This window comes from Sciurus carolinensis, chromosome 13, assembly GCF_902686445.1.
Source record: "Sciurus carolinensis chromosome 13, mSciCar1.2, whole genome shotgun sequence".
Classification (NCBI taxonomy): Eukaryota; Metazoa; Chordata; class Mammalia; order Rodentia; family Sciuridae; genus Sciurus; species Sciurus carolinensis.
In genome coordinates this window covers 726,540-741,338 of record NC_062225.1, presented here as the reverse complement: position 1 = coordinate 741,338, position 14,799 = coordinate 726,540, and the positions used below count along the sequence as shown (strand labels likewise).

At 48.0% G+C, this 14,799-nt stretch overlaps 1 protein-coding gene across 1 annotated transcript in view; it reads right to left on the bottom strand.

Annotated features, from left to right (window-relative positions):
- The window catches only part of Polr1a (RNA polymerase I subunit A), a 59,165-nt gene extending 44,451 nt beyond the window's left edge, over window positions 1-14,714 (bottom strand). Inside the window, exons 1-9 of the mRNA XM_047522803.1 lie at window positions 14,537-14,714; window positions 12,191-12,395; window positions 10,883-11,032; window positions 6,245-6,352; window positions 5,349-5,434; window positions 5,123-5,226; window positions 3,290-3,376; window positions 2,121-2,226; window positions 1,807-1,969 (exon numbers count right to left, since the gene is read on the bottom strand). Of these exons, the coding sequence (XP_047378759.1) occupies window positions 1,807-1,969; window positions 2,121-2,226; window positions 3,290-3,376; window positions 5,123-5,226; window positions 5,349-5,434; window positions 6,245-6,352; window positions 10,883-11,032; window positions 12,191-12,395; window positions 14,537-14,613 (1,086 nt within the window). The 5' untranslated portion in view covers window positions 14,614-14,714. The remainder of the gene's footprint in view (window positions 1-1,806; window positions 1,970-2,120; window positions 2,227-3,289; window positions 3,377-5,122; window positions 5,227-5,348; window positions 5,435-6,244; window positions 6,353-10,882; window positions 11,033-12,190; window positions 12,396-14,536) is intronic.
- Window positions 14,715-14,799: the final 85 nt, after the last annotated feature.

Below are 14,799 nucleotides of genomic sequence, written 5' to 3'. Positions count from 1 at the left end.
ACATTGCCTCCGCACACACTCACCAGCCCCCCTCCTGGCAGTGGAATGAACTCAATGTATGTGCAGGCGTCTCTCTCAGGGCAGCCACTAGACACAGTAAGAGCTGGAGCCTATGGCAGGGAACCTCCTAACTCCATCCCACGTCCACATATCTTTGGAAAATGCCACACAATGAAGTCACATATGGAATTTCAGTTTTGCTTATGGTTTCAGAAAAGCTTGACCCAATGTACTTATAAAAATGTAGGTAGGGGGCTGGGGAGATAGCTCAGTCGGTAGAGTGCTTGCCTTGTAAGCACAAGGCCCTGGGTTCGATCCCCAGCACCCAAAAAAAAAAAAAAAAAAATGTAGGTAGAACAACTTCTTAAAAGGAAAACTTTGCCACACAGTGGTCTACACCACTAACTGATGCAGGTCTCTAAGTGGGCTACGCTGTTGGCTGATCCCCAGGCCTCTGAGTGTTCAAGTATTGGACACTGGATATTTCTGCCCCAGTTCCGTCTCTCCTCTTTTCCCTCCCCTGCACAGGCTGCCCTACAGCACCATCTACTGACAGCGGCTGGCCACCATCTGGTCCCGTCTGGCTGTACATGGCCCAGGAGACAGATCCCATGTCCTCCAGTGTGGGTATAGGAGAGAGGAACCTTGGATGTGCCAGGGGAGGTGGGTCAAGAGCCATAGGAGAGAACCCTATGAGAACCTGCAGCGCAGGGGCCTGACCCTGCAGAATGGGCCTCACCTTTAGTTACGGGGGGCAGTTGTCTCTGCAGAGGACAACTGGCCCTGCACAGGACCCACGGTCACCTGTCAGCCTAACTTACCGCTTGAGACATTTGCTGGCTCAGGGCCACAAGGTCGCTGGTAAAGTGAGTATGGCCTCGTCCCCCATCAAGGCAGTGGAATAAGGGAAGCAGGGCAAGAAACAAGAACATGCCCACCAGTCAGAGGGAGACACCCTGGAACCAGGGAGGATGCTGTTCCTGCAGAGACCAGGCCTTCTTCCCCCAACAAAGGCTTGCCCCTACTTTCAAGGGACACCAGGATGAAATTCTCAGCCTGGTCACTGGATCTGATGGTCCCAGTCTCCCTCCCACACTGGACCAGTGTGTGTGGTTAGCAGGGGTCTCTTACAGTGAGGTGTTAAAATATGTACAACGGCTCATGAAAGAAGCCTCCAAGAAGAAAGTCTGGGCAAGCGGAGCACGAGGTCCAGGAGGCAGTGGTGCCACCCTGCGACAGGCTGAGCTGGCAGGCAGCCGAGAGCCTGTTACCCAAGGCTGGACCGGCCACGTCTAGCTGTACCCAGAGAGCACCCTTGGGCTGGGATGTCCTTTAGTGACATCAGCAAGCTGAGTGCTAACTCGTCAACATACCCACCGAAGGCCCAGCGCTGAGCAGGCTCAGGAAACAGCAGCTGAAACAGTCCTGCTCTGTAAAACTGCCTCCCGACCCCAGGAAGCCCAAAACAGTCCCAGCCGTGTGACCCAGGAGGACGTCTTTGAGTCTGAGGGAAGTAGGCTACTTTTCCTGGAGCTGCCAGCAGCTGGTGGCTCAAAAGAGGTGAGGTGTGAACCTACCACAGACCACACACGGATTGAAGTGACTTAACTGCAGGGCACCTGGCATGGTGGCTGGGGCAGAAGGCAGACTAAAGCCCAGACCTTTCTGGGCTCAGCCTATGCTTGTTCCCCAACGCAGGGCTCCACTAAGGGTACTGCCAGCTGCAGGGCACATCTGGCCAGCACTGCACCCTGCAGGGGCTGGAACCAAGTGTGGGATCTACAACATCAGCACCTGTGTCCTGACCTCATCTGTGGTAAGCGCTGCCACCTCACAGGGCAACTTCTGTTCTTGGGCCATCAAAGCCAGAAGTTTCCGGATCAGAACTACATCCTTCATGACAGCCTGCAAATTCACTGTCTGGCCGTTGGTAAACATCTGGTCCCCCAGGCGATTGACAGGGCGATACCTGCAGGGACCACAAGACCAGGAATGCTCAGCAGGGCTTGCAGCAGAGTGCTGCCTGACGGCTTGTGCACATGCCCCCGTGCCCTCCTCAAGTCCTCATTCCCGCCTCGGCCAAGCTTCTCAGGTGAAACAAGACAACTGGAGGGCATTACCTGGAGGGCGGCACCACCATGAAGTCCAGAAAGAACATACTCGGGTTGAATCTGGATTCCATGCCAACATCATCCAGTCCCGAGAAAAGGTAATTCAGAAAAAACCCTGTGTTTGAAATACACAAACCAAACAGACCACTTAGGCCTATAGGTAAGGGCACTGGAGGACAGCCACAAATCCCCGGAAGGAGAGGAAAGCTGGAATAGAGGAAGCACGCGGTCCAGCACACCTTTCCTTTCTAAACCCCGACAGGAGACAGGCTCTGGGTATCACAGGCAGTGTGGCAGGCGTATGCAAAGCAACAGCACACCAGGGTTGAGCGGGCAGGCTGGGAGACTTGTGTCCTCTCCCCTACACCCGACGGGGCTGAGCGGGTTTCCTCTCCCCTGCACTCTCTGACCTAAAACCCATAGGAATCTATCACTCCCCATTTACAAAAATGTTACCTGTAATTAAAAGCAAAACAAAGCATTCTTAAAACAAAAGAGCCTGTGCAAAGGTGTGTCAAGAGGGATCTTCTGTGGATCAAAGATGAATTAAGTGCCTAGTGACGTGAAAAAGGGCTCAGAGAACAAGAAAGAAACGAACAAGGGCTTGTCACACAATCGCCAGTTACTTGGGTTTTTTCCTGATGCCCCGAATGGTTCATCTGTAAGTGCCCGTCCTTCTGAGACGTGGGCTGGTGTCCCAGAGCAGCGCCCGAGAGCCTGAATACACTCACGGGTTCTGCTCCACACTCCAAGGGGAGTGGGGCTTTCCTTGTTGTAGGGAACAGAAATGTATGAATATTCTGATTTTTTAAAAAAAGTTCATCATTCTTAATTCTCAAAAGGAATTCCAAACCTTTAAAAAAGGACATTCACTAACAGGCACTGAGGAGGCGGTGAGGGACACTGAGATTCCCACAACACGCTGGACTGCGTAAGCGAGGCCCACTGTAGCTCCCAGGAGACGACTAGGCTGCTACGCTCCTGCCTGAGTTCTTGGTGTTGGGTCCCCAGCTTCGAATTCAAAGTGCCCTGAGACTTGCCCCAAACCTAAGGGTCTACTTCAGGGGACAGCTGTGATAACCACGACCTTGAAACACCCAAATGAAAAGGAGGGTCAACAAGCTGAGGAAACTGGCCATTGGAGAGGACAGAGGCTCTCTCTGCAGCTGGAAAAGCACCTTCATTCTTCCAAATGGAAAAGAGATGCTCCTGGGCGCTGCTGGGGGTCAGGTACCCTCGTCTTCCCATCTGAGCTTCCTCGATTCCTGCAGCAGAAGAGGGGAAAGCAAAGCACAACGAGTCAGTGCCAATCCCCTTCAGTAATTGGATTTATCAATCCTTTTTTTTTTTGGTACCAGGGATTGAACCCAGGAGTACTTAACCAATCTAGCCCTTATTTTTTATTTTGAGACAGTTTCTCACCAAGTCATTTAGGGTCTTACTAAGTTGCTGAGGCTGGCTTTGAACTTGTGATTCTCCTGCTTCAGCCTCCCAAATTGCTGGGATTATAGACAAGTGTTGGGCCAATTAACCAATTCTACCCTTATTCTGCAAAGCCTGCAACTTGACCACAAGTCATCCTTTAGGACAGGACATTCCCAGCCCTGGACGTCCCCCTTAGTATGATCTGAAGCAATGAAAACAACGTAGTTAGCTCATAAAACCTAGAAAACATTATCTACTCTCCTGTCAAATTCACAACCTTTTTATTGTGGCGGGTTGGGGGGTTGCTAGGAATGGAATCCAGGGCCTTGTGCATGCGAGGCCAGTGCTCTACCACTGAGCCCTATCACTTTTATTTATTATTTTCCTGCCCTCTGGTTTAGACAACTCAATGAGCTCAATGAGCTGACTAACAAAAGACAACTAAGCAGTGTCATTTTCTAGTTTCAAAACTATCAAACTTTTCTGAGATATGTCCACTGAAATTAAGCATTGCTCCACTTCTCCTCCATGGTTTAGTCAGGGCAGGAACCACACCTTGCCCGTGCTCCTAAGACCTGACACAGCGTCTGGCTCACTGCACGTACTGAAGAAGTCACTGACGCACGCAGGCCATTGAAAATACCCTGAAGTAACCGACATCAAAAAGCCCGACTCTCAGCCAGGTACAGTGGCCGTGTCTGTGATCCCAGTGACTCGAGGCTGAGGCAGGAGGGTTCCAAGTTTAAGTCCAGCCTGGGTAACTTAGCAAGATCCTTTCTCAAAATAAAATAAAAAATAAAAAGAACCAGGGTGTAGTTGAGTGGTAAACTGCCCCTGGGTTCAATTCCCTAGGACCACAAAATTCAAGAAAAACACACCCATCCTCTTGCCTTTTCCTACACTTTAAAACCTTGTTTCCTTCCATCTCTAATTCTCTGATTAGTTTCTTTACAGTCTGCAGAAGAAATGTCATCAGAAGCTTCCAGAGACATCTCTAGCCTGGATAACAATAGATAAACCACAATTTATTTAACTAGTCTCTATTAATGGGCCATTAAGCCATGGCCTACTTTGAGCTATTTAAACGACGCTATGAGTATTTTGATTTCTTAGGATAAAGTCACAGATATGGAACTGCTGGGTCAAGGAGCCTGCACATTTAAAGTTTTGATACCAATAAAACCAAACATTTCAACAGTTAATGCAATTCAAGGAAGCACGGGTATGTGAAGAAGAGCAGTTCTGACCTCGTGATCCACAGCGTTAGAAAGCTGCGAGTACTCAGTGGAAAAAGAGCCACTCGCTTCAGAACAACTCAGCTCCTTCTAGAAAAGAGTATCTGAACTCTCTCCTGCACATTTTAATACTAAAATGTTTCAACACATTTGCCAGGTAAAATTCAGCATTTCTTATTCAAAAGTCTTACAGAAAAATGATCACTGAGGCCAGGACACTGTTCCTCAGTTGGCCCACCAACATGTGGCTGAGGACCACGTGGCAAAGAGGATCAGGAACACGTGGGACATGTGTGACGGCCACACATGAGCCAAATGGCCATGGAGCCCTTCTAGACCCCAGCAGCTTACCTAGGGGCTCAGCGTCCTTCTGGCTAGACTTCCTGTGCACCATGGATGGAAATGTGATTGTCAGCTTGCTGTTGTGCTCCTTTCGAATAACTGACCGCCCAGTCCTGCATGTGAGGAGAGTAGTGATGGAGGAAAAACCAACCCAACGAGACCCTCAATGATGGCTGTGAGCGACCAGCCAGCAACTTCTCACCCAGAGAGGGAAAAGCAGGTGCCCAATACTCACTTGCAATGGGGACATCGCTTAGCAGACATGTGTGCCTTCCAGAAGTAAGCAATGAGTTTGCTCCTGCTCTCACACACATTTTTCACCTGTCCAAAAAAAAAAAAAAAAAAAAAAAGAGGCCCTCAGAGTGCCATTTTCACCATTTCTAACCAGAAGAAATCAACCTTACTTTCTTAAGTAAGAACTTCCCACAATGGCTGGGGTGGTAGCAGAGTGGTAAGGCACTGTCTAGCATGAGCCAGGCCCTGGGTCAACCCTTACACCTCAGAAGTACTCAACAAAGGCCAGGGGCTCTGACTTTTAAAACAACCCTTCCTGGATGCAGATGCTATTTGTGGTGCTGCCACTTCAGGCGGCCTTGGGCTCCAAGGAAGGCGTAGCCACAGTGGTTCTGTGCCCAGTGCCAACAGACACCCTGGGCACTCTATAACCTTCACGTGGGCCCTGCCTCAGACCAGCTAGATCAGAACCTCTGGTGGGATGCCTACATATGAGGGGAATCAGATTTCCAGATGAGTGCTGCAGCTGACCACCACCCCGTTCACTCACTCGCTGACCAAGTGAAAGCTTACACGGTGCTACAGGGAGGGGGCTGATGCAGCAGTGGTTAAGGAAGCCCTGCCGGAGGGAAAGAAGGGAACAGGCCGCATTCTCAAAGTGGGTGCTGCCCAACACTACACCGAAATGACCTAACGTCACCCACCTATCTTTGTGTTGCTCTGCAGCCGGCAAAAAAGATGGGAAAACAGACATCTAGGAGTAGCGACGTAACTTGCGAGGTCATAGGCCTCCAAAGAGTTGGCCTTGGAATTTAAACCCAGGCCTACCTCAGGGAGCCCACAGCAGATAATGCTAAGAACACGTGACACAGGGAAAGAGCCACAGCAACGACTCACGTGTGTGCCCTGGGCCCCCAGGAGGTTGTTCTGCAGAACCTTGGTTGTGTACTTCTCTAACTCGTCCTGAATTTCGAAGGCAGAAGGATCAGCATTTTCTTCCAGAAACTGAAAAGAAAAAGAAAAAATGCATTACCAGAGTAAGGAAAATACAAGTCTGACATGCGGCTCTGCCAGGGCAGCCTCTCCAAGGGCGAAGAGACGGCGAGAAGGGAGCAAAGGAACGGCGCTGCCATGCCGCACTTCCAGAACAGTGAGGCGACAGTTCAAAATACCAAAGGAGAACCCCTGCCTCACTAATGGTGCCCTGGGCTCCTCAGAACAGATAAGACGGATGAAATGCCTTTAACTGTAGATCCTCTGAAGTTCTGACAGGACAGGAGCAGCAGCCTGGACAAACCAAAGGGAAAACAAACCTGGCAAGGTCACAGCAAACATGGGCTGCGGCTGCAGGTGGAGCACATGGACATGTACTCTGTAACTCCGAGGAAGATACCCACACAGGTGTCCACGAGGCTTCCAGGTGCTGCAACATCACAACACTGGGCACATTTTCCAATTCAGCAAATTCTGAAGCCCTCAGAAGGTGCAAGAGACACACCAAAGCGGAGCCAGTGCTAGGATGGCATCCACAGGACACCAGCTGCAACACACACACACAGCAAGAGGTGACAAAAGGGCGGAGGAACCACCAGCCCTCAGTCACAGAGGCAGCCTGGGGAGCCTTCAGTTCTGAAGTGGAACCGTGATAGTGCCAGACCGGCAGGTCAAACATGTGGAGCAGAATCAGCCGCTTCCCTGGAGGAAAGCAGCAGCACCCAGGGCCTCCAAGATTTCCCGACAGATTTCTAAAGCACATACAAAGTCAAAAATAGCCACAAAAGGACAAGGAAGAAGAGAGCGTTTCTGGACGTGGACAATATCTTGATTTTGAAGATGACCTATAGGTATATATGTGATCACATTTTTGTGTGCGTATTTTATAAAAAAATTTTCAAGACAGTAGATACAAGTAATTTTGTGCCAATAAATTTAAAACTTTGGATGAGATGAACAAATTCCTAGAAAAATATAACTTACTTACTTAGAGCAAGGTTTAAGTAAGAGTAAAGGTTCGAGAAATCTCTCTCCCTCCCTCCTACCCACCTCTCTCAGATAAATTTGACCCCGGGTTAACTTTTTAGCTCTGTTTCCCTGGAAATGTGGTTAACAGTGGAAATGTCATTTGTGTTACTAGGCAATACTGCTGAGGGCAAAAATGACCCTAACTGGTGAGACTGCCTCTGGACCATCTATAAAAACAAAGTGGAAGCCACATCTGAACCTCCTTAACCAGGCATGTCCTTGAGGATCCCTGGCAGCCCAACCCACAAAACTCTAAGAAAAGACGCTGATTCCTTTTGGGGCATTGAGTTTCTAGGTCAGGTGGCTCTCAGAGTCACTGCTGTGGTCTTGTTTTGCAGCTCTGCAGTCAGGTGGAGATGGCTGTGAGGACACGGCTAAGGAGAAGTGCCCAGCACTATCTTGCTGACACACAGTGTGTCCAATCTTTGACAAACTCTCCCAGAGCATTTTAGAGAGATTCCTTAACTCATTTAAGGCTGAGAAAATCTACATTTCCAAACTCAAAAGGCCAATATGTGAAAGGAAACTGACAAATCAATCTCACTCATGATTACTGATGCAAAAATCCTAAGGAAAATATTAGGAAGTCGAATCTAGTAACATATCTAAAAAGCAATATAACAAGAACAAGCTGAGCTGAGTTTATCCCAGGAGATCACCATTAGAAAAGGAATCAAGTAATTTCACCATGTTACTTAGTTAAAAGGAGACAAACTATCAGAAAACTTCAATAGATAAAGAAACAGTGACAATTCAAAATTTGGCTATCATAGCAAAATAAAATAAAAGTAGAAATAGAAAGCTCCTTTGAGTTTCCTTAATCTGACCAAAAAAAAAAAATCTGTACAAATTCAGCAAACACCATACTTAACTGGTGCACTGTTGAAAGGTTTCTCTTTTTTTTTTTTGGAATAATTTTATTTTGAAACACTCTTAAATTTACAGAAAAGTTGCACGTTTTTCCAAGTTGTCTTCAACCTTTTGAAAGTAAGTTGCTGACCTGCTACTCTATCACCTACAAATACTTGGTTGAACATTTCTATAAACAAGGACATTTTCTAATTTGACCAAAAGATAATCATCAAAAACAGTAAAAATCAAGGTTGCGAATGTGGTTCAGTGGCAGAGTGCTTGCCTAGCATGCAAGTGTTCTGGGTTTGATCCCCAGCACCAGAAAAAACAAAATAATCCACAAATAAAAAATAATTTAAAGCCAGATGTGGTGGCACACGCCTGTAATCCCAGCAGCTTGGGAGGTTGAGGCAGGAGGATTATGAGTCCAAAGCCAGCCTCAGCAACTTTCAAGACCCTGAGTAACTTAGATCCTGTCTCAAAACAGAAAATAAAAAGGGTTGGGGATGTGGTCCAGTGATTAAGTGCCCCTGTGTTCAATCCCTGGTAACCCCCCCAACAAAAAATAATAAATCCTGCAAAACTATAAACTGAAATCAATGAAAGACTACCACCTAATCCTCAGACACCACTTCAGTTTTGCCAGTTCTCAACATTCTCTTATGGCAAAAAACACCCAGTTCTGAGCCACCTGTTACGTTTCTTGTCATGACTTTTGAATCTCTTTCTAAATAGTTCTCAGTCTCTGAAGGCACTGTGGTTTCTGTAGGTTGAAGGCGAGTTCTGCGCACTGCCCCTCGATTTAGGGTTGGCATGTTTCCTCAGCATCGGTCGGGTGGCCCATCTTTGCATCTTGAGGTGGTGGGTGATTTCAACCTGCCCCACCCAAGTGAGGGACTGCCAGGCTTCTCCACTGTGAAACCACTCTTCCTCCCAACCGTTATTCACAGAGAAGATGGAGGTGGAGTCTGTGAGTAGCCTATGATTGAACTTTGGCCATTCCCTCATTCTTTCGCTTATATTGGTAAGAATGCAAGGGTTTCATGGGCTCCTATTCCATTCAAGGTTGGAACTGTCCCAGATTCAGTCACTGTGTGCCTTTGTATCCTCGGAAATGTTCCCTTCAGTCCTCCAGCACGATCTTGCTCTCTGGTATGAGACGTCCCAGCCTCAGGGCCGCCACCTCTTCAGAGCCCTTTCAGCAGGGAATGGTCTTTGCAAGCCAGATGTGGTGCTGCATGTGTGCACACCACCACATCCTAGGGTCAAACCACACGTACTGGCACAGACATGCATGCTCTTCACATGGAAGCGTCTAGTCCCAACACTGCAGGACTAACCGTCCTCCCACCCACGCTCGTGATGCTCTCTCCAACAGTGTGAAACCTGGGGCCCTCACTGCCCTTCCTTTCCATGTACACAACCCTCTCCCATGGCTGCCTCCACCCACTCCTGTGGGGAGGCTCTCATGTCCACGCCAGGCTAGCCTCTTTGCAGGCCTCTTCTGTGCCCTGCTTGGGGTCAGCACATAGGTACCTCTCACTAATTTGGCCTTATATCACATGTGTCCTTTATTCCAAACGAACACCCCCTCACCCTGTCTGAGCCTGGCCGCCCTCACAGGGCTGCACACACATACAGGGTACAGGGCTCCCCCAGCTCTGCAGGCCCATCCCTGTGCTAGATGCCGCCCCTTGAAGGCTGTCCTCCCCTTACTGGGGTGCTTGCCTCCACGCTGGGCCACACCTCTGTGGAAGTCACTTTGTTCTGCCCTCCTGATGTCTTCAGAACTGAAGTACCAAGAAGAGAAGGAAGGGAAGGCCAAGTTTTTTGTTTGTGACAAGAAACCAGGCAAGGATGCCCATGTAACACAGTGGCACACACCAGCCACTGAAGCAAGGTATGCCAGAGAACAAAACATCTTTTTGCAGATGATAGGACTGTCCTGAAAATCTAAAAGTAGCTACAGATAAAGTACTGAAATTGATGAGACAATTTTCCCAGTTTGCTTCAAATGAAAATTAATGGTATTTTGCTATACCAATGCAGAAAATAAAATTTTTAATAAGGTAAGGTACTTATAATAGTACCAGAAACTCTCTAATAAATACAAATTATGAAAGAAAAAACCCACTGTTTACAACAGAGAGATCCCCACCTTATTCTGGAAATAACCAAACTGAGTGCAAGCAACAATTGAATAACCTGACACCATGCATCCCCTAAAACCACACAATACAAAGTCTCCTACATCATGGTGACTGTCTTCTTGCCAGAAGTGAATCCAGTGAGGTAATAACCAGACAAACAAGAATGTTAAGAGATCCTGTGGGACAAAAAAACTCACTATCTGAAAAAGAATCTTCTACATCAGAATGTTTACAGGCTGTAAAGATCAAAAGCAACACGTAGGTCTTGACAGGCTCCTGGGTCCAGGGAGGAGATGGCTCACTAATGGACAGACAGCCTCTCACTTCTGTTTTTACTAACTGTTCTTCAACTGCGGGTATAGCCTCGGGTTCTGACACCCAGCTCCTGGAACCCATTTATAAGATCACACATTCTGGTTACTAGCAGGGTGGCAATTAGGGACAACATGTAAACATCTCAGTCCCCACCACTTGGCTTTCCACATTCCCATGACCACCACTTCCCACCTACCCGGTTTAGGATTCGCTCTAGCTCGTACACTGCTTGTAAGGCCCCCACTTCCAGAACTCTCAGCTGGCAGACCAAGAGGTAAACCACGGCCCGGGGACAAGTCAGCATGTGGCAGTTTAAACAGGAGCCTCGGAGCAGCAGGTAGAGTTTCTGAAGAGGGAATAAAAAGACACAAGACATTAAAACGAGACAAATTGTTGATAGGATTCCCAGGGTGCTCATGAGATTATGTTCCTTTAAGAATGCCACAACAGCCTAGATATGGATAAAGGCCTTTTTGATCCTAATTAAATATTCCCCTCCCTTTTTTAAGGTTTCATTTTAACCCATTAAAATTTGAAATTTACTTTTTAAGATGTATGGTCTGAGGTAGGGAACTATTTTTTTATCTCAACTACTTAACTAAAACAACAAATTTTCTTATCAGATGAACAGGTAAATTATGTTCATGTATGCCACCACCTCAGTAGCTTAAAAAGTACTCCTGGAGGTTGGGTTAGCTGATGTGCAGAGCTAACTCCGTACAGGCAGGACTACAGACAGCAGCACCCTTTTCATCTAGCTCCTGGGCTTCCTGGGGCTTTGCTTCTCCTGCCACTGAACAAGACCCTAAAGATTAACCGGGGGGCTCAGAGGCCTTTCCACTGAAGTTCCCTGTTACCAGGAGAGCCACCCAGCTTTTTGAAAGGCAAAAAGGCCCTGAAACAAAAGTCAAAGGGTAAATCTGAACATTTTCCCCTTATGTGAATAGAGTCAAGCTGTGGTTCCTCTCAACTGGAATCAAACTGAAATATGTTTATTTAGGGCCACAGGTAAAATGAAGTTAGAGACTGAACATCTCTAATTCAAAAACCCCAAATCCAAAATGCTCAAAAATCCAAAACTTTTTGAGTACCAACATGAGACCAGAGGGGGAAATTCCACACCTGACCTCATGTGAGAGTCACAATTAAAATGCAGGCACTTTAGAATACCGCATGTAATTATCTTTAGGCTATACGTGTAAGGTATATATAAAACCCGAATGAACTTCACATTCAGACTTGGATTCCACTGGCAAGACGTCTCAACACGTATATGCAAATGTTCCAAAATCCGAGAGTAAAATCCACAGCACCTCTGGTCCCAAGCACGTCATGAAAGGGCCAAGTGTCCTTGGCCTGTGTTGCATTTTGCTCCCCGATATGCTCTATCTCTTTCTAGAGAATGCCTGAACTTGCGCATCAACCATGACCTCCTCCCACACACCCTGAGAAGGAGAGGCAGCCCTCATAATCCTGAGACCCACGTGCCTGAGGCAGCACGTACATCGAAGAGGAGCGGGTTGTACACTGTGAGCGGCAGCTCAATGTGGCCCAGGTGCCCGGAGCAGTTGTGGAAATCTTGCACACAAGTGGAGCACACCTCTTTGGAATCCGCAGGGCCTAAAGCTAAGTCATACAGGCCGTTTGCTGATGGGTTCCCCAGGCTGTCCAGGTACCGAGGGTTCGTAATAGACTTAACACTTAGCTTCCTAAGGAGATAAAAGAAATCAAGGGACAATTCGGTCACCAAGTGACGAGCACAGGTCCTCTACCCACCCACTCAACAAATATCTACAGGGTATTTACTATGTGCCAGATATAAGTTTGGGCGCTAGGGTAACTGACAATCCCTGTGCTTATAGGAGGAGAGAAACAGAAAATGCTAGAGAAAAATAAAGCAGGGGAGGGAAAGAAAAATAATGCAGGGGTAGGCCTGTGACCAGAAGAGCCTATGCTAAAGAGATATCTGGGCAAAGGCTCAAGGTAGATGAGGGAGCAAATGCAATCACCCAAGCAGAGGGCTTTACAGGAAGCAGCAGCAGAGCGCAAACATTCTGAAGCCAGTGTGTGACTGGGGTGTTCTGGGATAGGAGACTGGGGTGACTGAAAGAGAGGTAAGGGCAGGGTCCAGAAGACCAGAATGACCATTCCAGGTAATGTTAAGGACTTGCATTTACTCCAGTAGAAAGCTGTTAGAATATAACGTGATGTAATTAGAATTTCTAGGCTAGCACACTGTTACCAATGATACCTGCAGCTCAGGAGTTTGTTTCCCTTTTTATGCGACCAGACTTAAGGATAAAAAAGGAATGAGACTGAGATGGAAAGCTACCATAGCAAAATGTTGGTTGCGCGAAAGTAGAGGGACCGAGCAGGAGGAGCAATTGTAAAACAGTTGCAGTAGCTTTATATCCAACTCCATATCCAAAAAGGTCTATGATCTTAGTGAGGGATGTAAATTTGCTCATGCTGTTCTCTGAAACTCCACAATTATCTGTTGAAAAATACAAGCAATCTAAAACATTTTTGGATGAAACTGTATCCATTCACGGTGATGAAAGAACTAGAATTTCTAGGCTAGCATACTATTACTGATGGGACCTGTAGCTCAGGGATCCACTTATTCAACCAGACTGGAGGATAAAAGAAAGCAATGAGACATACAGGAAACTCAAGGCTGGAGAAAGAATCAAACATAAACATGCATGGAAATTAACTAGGGCACGCGGAAAGAGCTCGGAAAGCACTATACAGAGCCTTTGGGTGTGTTTGCTTGGTGGGGACAAAGAAGTCCCTCTGGCAAAAAGATGTTGCATGCAGAGGAAATAGTTTGAAGAAAGGTCCAGACAATGAAACATGACAGCAGTTTTTGCAGTATCCAAGAGGATCAGGAGGGCTAGAAAAGGGATGATGCATGAGTCTATGTGGGTTATGCTAAGAAAGTAGCTTTTATCTGAGTGGCTTTTTAAGAAAATCTTTGGCGGGTTTCAAGGTTAACAGTAGTGTGATTACATTTACACTCTGAAAGAATAATTTTGACTGTGATGTGAAGGAGGGATTGGATAGGTCTAAGGGTGGACAGAAGGTGGAAGGAAAAGAATTCAAAACATGATGAAAGTGTCTGATCTAAGGCAGAGGTAATAGGGATGAAAAGAAGGACAACAAATATGCAGGTCACACGTTGCAAGAGTTCAATAAGTAAATTAGATGTCAGATAGAGGTAGCTTAAACTATTTCCGTTTCCAGTTTCCCGCTAGACTAGGTAGATCATTTGGAAAGGCAAATTCCTCCTCAGCTGGAGCGGAGGAAATGCATGTAGAACTTTTGATGCATGAGTCTAAAATCTCTGTGAAATTCAAATACTTACTCAGAAAATAGCCGAGTAAATGGAGATTCAGGTAACTAATCAGGAAAAGATATTTGGGCTGGAGACTTAAACTTGTGAGTCTCAATCGTGAAAGATTTGGCACTGTGTGGGGACAACGTTTACAAGGAAAACCGTGACAGAACAGGACCTGGAGGAACACCAACGTCTTAGCGAGGAGAGCAGCAGACCCGACTCAACCCCTCGCGCCGAGGGGGGGCCCCGCAGAGCGCGGACGCTCCCCAGCCAAGCAGGGGTTCGGAAAGGGTCCAGTCAGGAAGGGGGAAGAAGGCGGCCCTGAGTGTGGTCCAGGCTTCGGACGCTACGGTGACCGGAGCCAGACAGTCCCCGGGACTCAGCGGCTAGGCGGAAAATGCCGCGGCGTCCCGGCCCGCGTGGGGGCCGAGCCAGACTCGCAGGGTCCCCTGAGCAGACAGGGGCCGAGCCGGAGCTCGGCCGCCCGCCCCGCACCCCGCGCCCGCCTACCTGAGCTCCTCGGCCGAATACATCCCGAAGGAAATGCCCTGTAGCCGCCGCCAGGGCGTGTGTCTGGGGCCCGACATCTTCGCCAGCGCGACGCTCCGGCCACCCCCGCGGGCCCGCTCCCGGCCTCCGGCCCGCAGCCACCATGCGCTTCTCGCTGCGCATGCGCGGGCGGGGGCTCCGGCGCGTCTGCGCGGACGGCACCACTCCGCTGGGGGCGCGGGTGCAGAGTAGCGTCGGACTCCGATTCCTTCTTTTTCCTTGAC